The sequence below is a fragment of the Montipora capricornis genome, chromosome 12, assembly GCF_036669925.1.
Source record: "Montipora capricornis isolate CH-2021 chromosome 12, ASM3666992v2, whole genome shotgun sequence".
Taxonomy (NCBI): Eukaryota; Metazoa; Cnidaria; class Anthozoa; order Scleractinia; family Acroporidae; genus Montipora; species Montipora capricornis.
In genome coordinates, this window is record NC_090894.1 from 21,544,986 (window position 1) to 21,554,316 (window position 9,331).

The window sequence follows — 9,331 nt, forward strand, 5'->3', positions numbered from 1 at the left end:
ACGTGAGCTGACAACCGACACTAAATGAGCCATCTAGAACGCCACAAACGCAATATCGGATTGACATTTATTTACACTATACATTAAACAACGTAGCCAATATTGGTAGTTTCAATTGCCTGCGAGGGAATGCACCTTCGCGCGCGAAGGAGTACCAACTTTCACGTCTCACAAATCAACAAAGGCGTCGTTGAAGATTAAAAGTTAAGACTTTTTCGCAATAATTCTATTTCGTTCCAGCTCAGAATTGGAGGAAGGTTGCTGAAAGCAAGAAGGAAAAACCACCACCGACGGTGCGTGCTCAAGAGATGTTGAAATTTGAGAGCAGCTCATTTCCTGTTGCGGCACAGTTAAAAATGTTTGCAACAGGGCGGAAATGAACGAAAGTAAAAACTGCACGTGGCATAGCTTAAAGGGAGACCAAGCATCACGTTTATTTCAAACGGCAAACGGACTACGGATGGCGTTTGCCAAAATGGAAGAGACTTGCGTGATATGAACTCATGCTTGCCTGTCAGCTCCAGATATCGAGGATTTAACGACGGAGCAATAATAAGAGAATTTTCATTTTTTAAAACAAGAAGCAGTCTGCCGTTTCATGTAGACGCGAAGCAAAATCTCTGTAGATTTTTCTTTTTTAAACGCCATTGTATGCTGGCTTGCAAACGGGTGTGAAAGGAAAGAGATCTAAGAGTGTTCGTCTGATCCAAAGAATAACTCGAATTTTGGAAACGAACCAGCCCTGATTTCAATTACGCAAGTTTTGAAAAGGTTGCACGTTTTTGCTTCGAGTGGTGTCTTATTTGCATTTCCGATACGGGGCAAATAGATATTGGATAATGACTGGATTCCGACGGTTTCTTGAAGGCCGAGGTCATTATCTTCAAGATGCCTAGGGAGCTGCTAGGTGAATATCCGATTCAATGAACCTTTTCATTTATCAGGACAAACAACAAGGGCTGGACCAAGAATAAAGACCGGTTCATAATAACGGGAAGGTGTAATTACTCGGATAGCGCCTTTGCTCGGACGGCTTTTTTCTCCAATTGCCTCGCGCTACGCGTGGGACGCCCTCGGAGTTGAGTCATTCTCCAATAAATTAAATGAGTTCAAAGGATTGCCACACTCTGTTTACAAGGCAGCAAAGTCTTCCTTGAGTTGTGTAAGCAAGTTTTTGCTGTCACAATGATCCGGGTAACCGTCCAATGAATTAGCTATTGAACTGTGGCTGCTTTGAAGATCGCCGATCTACAAAAGACAAAAAAGCAAAGGAAATTAACTCTTGCCATCGCCAACAAGGATGAAGGCATAACCGCGCCCACGCAACCCCTTGAGAATGATATATTAAGTTAGTTGCTATAGCAACCTCGCTTTGTGCGGGTGAGAGCGCCAAAATCAAGACAACAACGGCTGACAATCCTTTTACTACTTTTCATACGTAAGACGTCCACAACTGAAATAGAAAGCAAGAAATAATTATAAAAACAGGAAAATTCAAGCTTAACGGATGAATTTTTTTTCATAGACGCTTCCAAGAACAGGATTCTGACCCAAAAGTTAAAACGCACCTGAAGATGGTCAAGAATATTGCATTAAGTGTACGTGTATTGTAAGCAACAATAATAATAATAATAATAATAATAATAATAATAATGATAATGATAATGATAATGATAATAATAATAATAATAATAATAATAATAATAATAATAATAACAAATAAATAAATATATAATAATTCACAAGATACTTGTGAGAACTTTGAAAAGATCTCTCGTAGCTCCCTGCACGTACGGGTGCAACTTCCAATACAAGACTTGACATTTTGCAACAGGTCTTGGCGGATTCGCGCCAAATTTCGTATTTTCGGATTATTGTGATAAATACCTTGAGTGACAACAGCCCGTGATTGTAGTGAGGTTCATACATATGAGGAGCAAGGCCTGCGGCCGCTTGGAGAAATGCTCGAGCCTAGAGGAAAGGAAAGTGATATAAGTATACAATGAAAAGAAATGATTTTTGTCCGACTGATCGGACCAGTCAAAGTGGACCACTTTCAAAGACAAGACATTATTATATCTCTCAGGTAGTACGCGCGCTGTAATTGGCTAAATTAGCGGGCCGTATTCTACAGTACGGCCCGCTGTACAGCCCGCTAAATTTAAAATTTCGACAAAACATCATCTAGCGAGTTTTTCATGACATTCCTGTTGCATAAACTTGTACTGAAAAGTGTTTGAATCTTGCAAGCAACTATTTCAAACTTAACAGCCAAGAAGATTTAGTTTCTGGGATTTTGGCACGGCATTCGTTGTGGCAGTTGAACCTTCCGCTTCACTTTGACTAGTTTCCTTGCCCGCGCGCCGGTTAACCTCAGAGATATAATAAATATCTCACTAACCTCGTTTTCTCGGTCCGTACTGTAAGTTACGGATCCTCGTTTTTTCCCGTTGATTTATGGCCCGCGCGCTTCGCGCTTGGGCCATAAATCAACGGGAAAAAAGTCGGTCCGTAACTTACAGTACGGACCTCGAACTCGGTTAGTAAGAGGTATTCCGGTCGAACCGAACCAAAGAGGACCGTTGCATTTGATTCCCAACCAAAATTTTGGGAAATTTTAGCTGAATAGAAAGCGTCCTAAAAGTATTCTAGTAGTAACTCTTCGTTAAAGTTCCACAAGCTGCAGTTTATCGATAAGAAAGCAAGTCTTGTATATACCTGTTCGTTGTGACCTTTTCTCATTTCCAGTACCCCAAGGTTATTATATGCTTCGGCGTGGTCGTTATTGGATGCTAGAGCTAATCTAAAACACTGGTATGCCAAATGTATGTCTCCGATACCCTGGAAACAACAAAAAATGGTTTTGACAAAGAGCGAAAAGTGGTACCACGATCAAAAAATCACTTCCCTTTTTTCTTCAGATTTTGAACGTGTGTTTGCAAAATTCTGAACTTTGATTTTTACCCAAAAGGTGTCTACTTTGATCGTAAGTTTTGGGTTTCGCGGTCCGCCATTACTCACGTTCAAAACTGACCGATTAGACCTCAGAGCGTTGGATCTAGGGTAAAGTGACGTCAATTACTCTACAGCTTAAAATTTCAGCGTGTAAACGCAGCTTATTAAGTATGCAAAACACGACTTTAAAAGTCTGAAAGCCCGAAATTCTCGTGCTGCATATTAATTCAGCCGCGTACACACGCATTGCACTCTTAAACTAGTGAGTATCTGACGTCATCCAGCTCGCTCAAGATTCCAAAGTGAGTAATGGTGGACCATTAAGAAACGGTCCAGATAAGAACGATAGCAACAACGGCAACGAACATGTTGGAATTCAATTGGTATGCAAAAAGGTGATAACTTTTCTATTGTCTGTACTTACTTCTGATTGGCTTAAACAGCAAAAGTTAACAAAACTTCATAAAAGCAGTCTTGCTTTCCAACCATCTTCCATCTTTCATCTGGTCTCAGTTTAAATGAATTCCACAGAAATCGTATGTGGGGAACATGTAAAATTGTAAACGTTTCTTGGCTTTTGTTTTCAACTCTTGTGATTGGTCAAAATCTTTTAACACAAAAAAACACCCTTTCAAAGTGGGCTGTACGTGAATTTTATTGCGTTAACGGCTTTCCTGTAGGTTTATGCATTCTCCGTGTAAAAATGATAACATTCCTATGTGGGGAAAGCCCCGTTGCCGCATAACAAAGGAAATTGCTATCCATCTTACACGGATCATTACTTAAATAGGTAACTTCCAGTTAAAATAAACAGGTGTCTTTTTCAAATCAAGACTTAAGAACTTGGATCACTTACTCTTTAGTTAACATAGTTTTGAAATCCAAAAATATATATATTTTTTTTAAATAGAAAGAAAAAGAAGAATTGATTTTTTGGTCATAGTACCACTTTAAGCCTGAAATAATTGATTCTTTATACCTTAGGAATTAAGAATGGTCGCTCGAGTGATCCGAGACTTATTTAAATAATCGTCTTAAAATAGCTCGGTCAATCAAAATGCTATTACATGAAGAAACTAATATGGGATACGTTTCGGTCCTCTTTGTAATAAGAAGAACAATAAAACGTGGTCCCACGCTAGCTACTCCTGTCACAGTTTTGGATTACCCCCTGAAAACCATACTAGGTAAGATTGTCCAAACTTTGGGTCATGAATCGTCACTTTGTAAGTTGCATTCAAGAATCCTCAAACACGTTGACTCATTTAGTATGGGAGTCATGTATCGTTTTGGCTCGAAAAAAGAGAAATGCAAACTTAATTTCGTTATCTTGAGAACGCGTGGTCTCCAATTCTAAACCAAATTAAAGTTGCTCCAGCCAACCATAAAAGACGAAAGATCGTAAGAACCAATCATAACGCTGGAAAACGCGAGCAAGCCTAGCCTGCGAGCAGGCTCTCTCTCCTCGGTGGGACCCAACCCCAGTCCCTCGGAGGGCCTGCTCGCAGGCTAGAGCAAGCCAATCACGATTGTCTTTTTATTCGTCTCTGATTGGCTAATAACATGGCCAATATTATAGTTAACTTTTTAGCCCACACAGAGTATTGCTAAGCGAAGAAATTTCGGAATTTCTTTTGCTACTTGATTGAAAACCGCTGTAAATTTTAAACCCAGGTTGCTAAATAAATAAAGTCAAATTCCTCAAAACCGTGGACGGAAAATATAATTATTTTTACCACAGCAACGTGCCCAATGTTGTACCAGACATCGGCCATATTTTCATCGGACGCTAGTGCCAATGCTCTCTCGAAACAATTGAGAGTCATATCATACTGCTGAGCGAAGAAGCAACAGAGTCCAAGGTTGGTAAACAGTTCAGCATTGTAAACACCCATTTGCAGAAGGCGGCTGGAAACAAAAAGCAAATTTCCGTAGTCAGTTTTTCTCGCGCACGAAAAATGAATCATTTTACGACAGAACTGACTTTTCCTTTGTCCCATACATGTCTTCAACCTTATTAGTTCCCGCGCTGCACGTTCACTTGTACTGTTTTTTTCCCGCGCTTGGCACCGATAGGTCGTTTTGCCGCGTGTCGTGCTGGTTGCTCGTCTTCCCGACGAGAGTTAGGATTTGGGAAAGAGTAGCTCATTTTTCTCTGTGCTTAAACGTTTTTGATGATACTTCCATATATTACTCCTTAAAGCAGGATACACTACCCAAGGTGGGCATAGTGAAGGTATCATATCTCTCATAAAAACGGAGCAACAGTCCGCAATTGCCCACTTACCGATAAAATCTAAGCGCTATTTCTGGCTGGTCAGTATAGAAATGATGGGTTGCGATGCAGGCGATGGCTTCGACATGAGTGTTATCAAAGTGCAGCACTTCCTTGTACAACTGAACTGCACTGGTCATGTCGTTCAACTCCTGGAGACGCGAAACAAAAGAACACAATGCTATACAAATGTCTTGCCATGACAGTATGCGAAAAAGCGAGCTAACGCGGTTTCCTTGGAATGGCTCTTGGCATCTTTACGATTGGCTTTGGAAGTTTGAACGATGGAAGCCAAAACGCAGTTTAGCCGGGTTGGCAATTGAACGCGAGATCCCGTAGATTAAAAAAAAACAGCGCAATTAAGCCCATTTTTCTAGGAACAATTGACGTGAGACGAGACTCTCGTCCTTCGAGCAGAAAATTGTATCATTGTCTCTTTAGTTTTAAAGGAGCTAAATGTTGGTGAGAATGACACTTTTAAACTTCTCACCCTCCCGCCACCGTTTTTCTGTTTTTATACCAAAACAGCAATTGGTCGCCAGTCAACTTTGATCTGAATCAAAGAACGCGGTTCAGGTCACCTCTCGCGCCTACGGCTTACAACACTCACTGGATTCACGGGAAGTCAAAACGATAAATCATGCAAGATCAAAACCTTTCATTTACCTCATGAATGCGAGCGATTCCTGTCAAAAGTGTGGTCTCACCGGGAAATTTCTCCAAGGCCTGTAATCATAAAAGAAAGAGGCTTGCAAAGCTGTGCGATAATCAGCCACAAGTACTCCCTTTGGGAATCGCGAGATGCCACGCACGAAGTACCAGTCCCCGATAGACGACGCAACGTCAATTCAAATTACAACATAAAATTGAGCAAACGTTTCAACATTATTTCAGTTTATGAAACTCTTACAATTTGGCGAACTATAAACGAACTGAGCTTGGAAAAACGGTCTTCAAAAATAAGTTAGAATTAACTTTGCCGATGCGTGTTCTCTTTTACCATAAGACTTGAGATTTGGTCATTGCACCTTGTAAATTTGTGGAGAACGGAAAGGTATTTGCAAGATACTTCGTCTCATTCCTCTCGCGGCCCCACTGCCCCGATAAACAACTCACGGATGTATATAACCCGCCAGGTACGAGGGAATGCGAGGGAGTTCCTGTCTGGAATTTCTTCATCTAACTTTGTCAATAACCGACTAGATTTGTATTTTGTTCCTACTCACGTTATTGTGAAACGATAAATCCCAAATCAACAAAAAGAGACTGACCTTTTTGTATACTTCGACGGCAGTGAGGGGTTGATCAAGCCTTCTGTACACTTTGCAAAGGTACAAGTAGACATCCACCATGTCTTGATCGCGGAGAGCTGATTTTAGTTGCTTCTCAGCATCACGATACATACCAAGTCTGGTTTTGAAGGAAAAATGTTGGATTTATTCATTCAAAATATTTATGTCTGCTAGTAATTACCATGAGTAAGTGGAATTCTGCCGACAGGCAGCCGCCGACACCTTGACAAGCGATCGCAACAAATCCCAATCTCGTCCCCAGAGTCCGCTTCTGTTTTGGTCAGCACCAAGAACACGGACTCTGGCCACTTCCAAGGCGAGAAGTCAGCAAATCACGGACTTCCAGCTCGTATACGCAAGCTCAGAAATTTGAAACAACAGTGGTTATGGACCTTCACTACGACTGCGCATAAATTGGAAGTGGCCAGAGTCCGTGTTCTTGGTGCTGACCAAAACAAAAGCGGACCCTGGGGACGAAATTGACCTCACCACATGAAAGACAGATCACAATTGCCGTGAGCAAATACACTGCACTCGATACCAGGGTTCTATCTAGGGTATTTGAGGGGTAGAAGCTTCCTCCCCAAAATGCCCAGCTCCGCCCCCCCCCCCCCCAAAACCCAAAAAAAAACGAGATGCGACGAGGTCACTGCACATGAAGAAGGTATTCCCTGTCTCCCTGTCTAAGGACACTGTAGGACAAGGCACATGCAGTATTACAAACTGCTGGTCTTACAGCAGGCTCACTTATCATGCTGTACGTTCTGTTTATGAGTTATTAGCAAGGATCGGAGCTAAATGCAACATTGTCAGAAAGTGATCATGATTAAACGATGAAATAAAATACCACTGTAACACTTCTCAAAATTGTGTCTCAAAATGCACCATCATTTAATTTTTTTTCTTTTTTTTTTTTTTTTTTTTTTTTTTTGGGGGGGGGGGGGGCAAATCTTAAGAAAACACTATCCCCCTCCAGGCCTTGAAAATGGACCAGACCTAACACACCTACCTATAATAACTTTTGGCCAATTGCACCTTCCACCACCAGTCTTTAAATTGACATTCTTCAGTGGCCTTTGCAGCAAGTTCCAAGGCCTGATAACAAAAACGTACACAACAATACCTTGTACTTGGATAACGGAAGACAAAACACATCTTCAAACTCAGAGATTTTTCATTCTTTATACAAACACACAGCAGCAAACAAGCAAAGAAAAACCCAACAGACTTGCAGATTAAAATGGCTAATTTCAAATTTTACAATAAAACTACCAGTAATCTGCGATCAGGCATTCTTTTCTTGAGAAAAGGCGCAAAAGAAAAGAACAGCTTATCGCTGGTTGCCATCAAACTTACATTTCGGACATCATTTTCATGGTGAAAGATGTACTCAAACAACACCTAAGAGGAAAAGAAAGAAAGAAGAGAGAAACTCAGACACAGCTGACGTTTTTACACAGAAAAGGCTTTTATCAACCGAATTGATACAGTAAATTAACCAGAAATTTGAAAGCTGACGTTTCGAGCGCAAGCCTTTCGTCAGAAACCTCCAACAATTAGCCACTATCAAAAATACCATAATGCTCTTTGTTTGTCCCTCCAAAATTTTGCATAAGCAGTGCTTTTATTTTCCTTTGGGACTTACAATGATCCCAAGAGAAACTGGAAACAATGCTTATGCAAAAATTTTGAGAGACAAATAAGGAGTATTACGGTGTTTTTGATAGAAACTAATTCACAGTGGGCTATGGCTTGAAATATCAGCTTTCAAATTTCTTTTCCTCAGGTAGTGAAGCATGAAAATTTGGTGGAATCAAATCAGTTGATAAAAGAAAATGAACCGCCATATGGTTGTTGCATCATAAGCTGACGTTTTAAGTGTTAGCCCTCTGTGAAAGCAAACTGGATCATGGTATCAAAAGAGCATGTTGCCATGCAGGTGCTAACCTTTGCAAGGTTCTGTCTTTGGGCATATTTTGACAAATTCAACTTGGCAATATTTATAAATGGTCCATCTGGCTGTGACAACATAGATGCCTGCATTAAAAACATTGCTATTAGTATAAAGGCTGAGCAATGGGGATAAAAGAGGGTCTGGAGGTACAGCCCTAAAGCCCCCCTACCCCTCCCCACCCTGGGATTGGTCATGCTGAAAAACAGCAGTTTTATTTGATTTGAATGATACTCATCCCACTTAGTAGAGCACTTGAGTGCTTTAAATTGCTAAAATAAGATTAGACTATAATGATAAAGGCAGTTACTATTAACGATGAAATGATATATGAAATGGATCATATATGAAATGCAGATATGAAATCAAGTGAAGCTATGATCCTCGCAGTTATGAAGACTATTTCTGCAATTGTGTAAAGAAGTCTGAAAAATTCAGGACTTCAACAGGGTTTGAACCCGTGACCTTGCGATACCGGTGCGACGCTGTAACCAACTGAGCTATGAGGCCACTGACGTTGGGAGCTGGTCATTTGTGTGTTCCAATGTTCCCGTGAGGAATGAATCAACAATGAAATGATACATGAAATGGATCATACATGAACTGCAGATATGAAATCAAGTGAGGTCACGGGTTCAAACCCCGTTGAAGTCCTGAAGTTTTCACACTTCTTCACGCAATTGCAAAAATTGCGTTCATAACTGCGACGGTCATAGCTTCACTTGACAGTTACTATTATTCTTTTCACAAATTACAGCTTGTCACCAATGTTTCTGAGGTTCTCCAATGAACTCTATTACATGACATTTTGTCAACAATAACATTATGACATAAATGACCACAAAAGGGGACAATGGG

The 9,331-nt window shown here is 40.7% G+C and overlaps 1 protein-coding gene across 1 annotated transcript in view; it reads right to left on the reverse strand.

Annotated features, from left to right (window-relative positions):
- Nucleotides 1–50: 50 nt before the first annotated feature.
- LOC138027117 (tetratricopeptide repeat protein 8-like) overlaps nt 51–9,331 on the reverse strand; it is a 12,430-nt gene continuing 3,149 nt past the window's right edge. Inside the window, exons 6-15 of the mRNA XM_068874617.1 lie at nt 8,470–8,559; nt 7,879–7,923; nt 7,532–7,617; nt 6,502–6,640; nt 5,897–5,956; nt 5,243–5,382; nt 4,692–4,863; nt 2,719–2,841; nt 1,888–1,971; nt 51–1,248 (exon numbers count right to left, since the gene is read on the reverse strand). Coding sequence (XP_068730718.1) covers nt 1,132–1,248; nt 1,888–1,971; nt 2,719–2,841; nt 4,692–4,863; nt 5,243–5,382; nt 5,897–5,956; nt 6,502–6,640; nt 7,532–7,617; nt 7,879–7,923; nt 8,470–8,559 — 1,056 coding nt within the window. The 3' untranslated portion in view covers nt 51–1,131. The remainder of the gene's footprint in view (nt 1,249–1,887; nt 1,972–2,718; nt 2,842–4,691; nt 4,864–5,242; nt 5,383–5,896; nt 5,957–6,501; nt 6,641–7,531; nt 7,618–7,878; nt 7,924–8,469; nt 8,560–9,331) is intronic.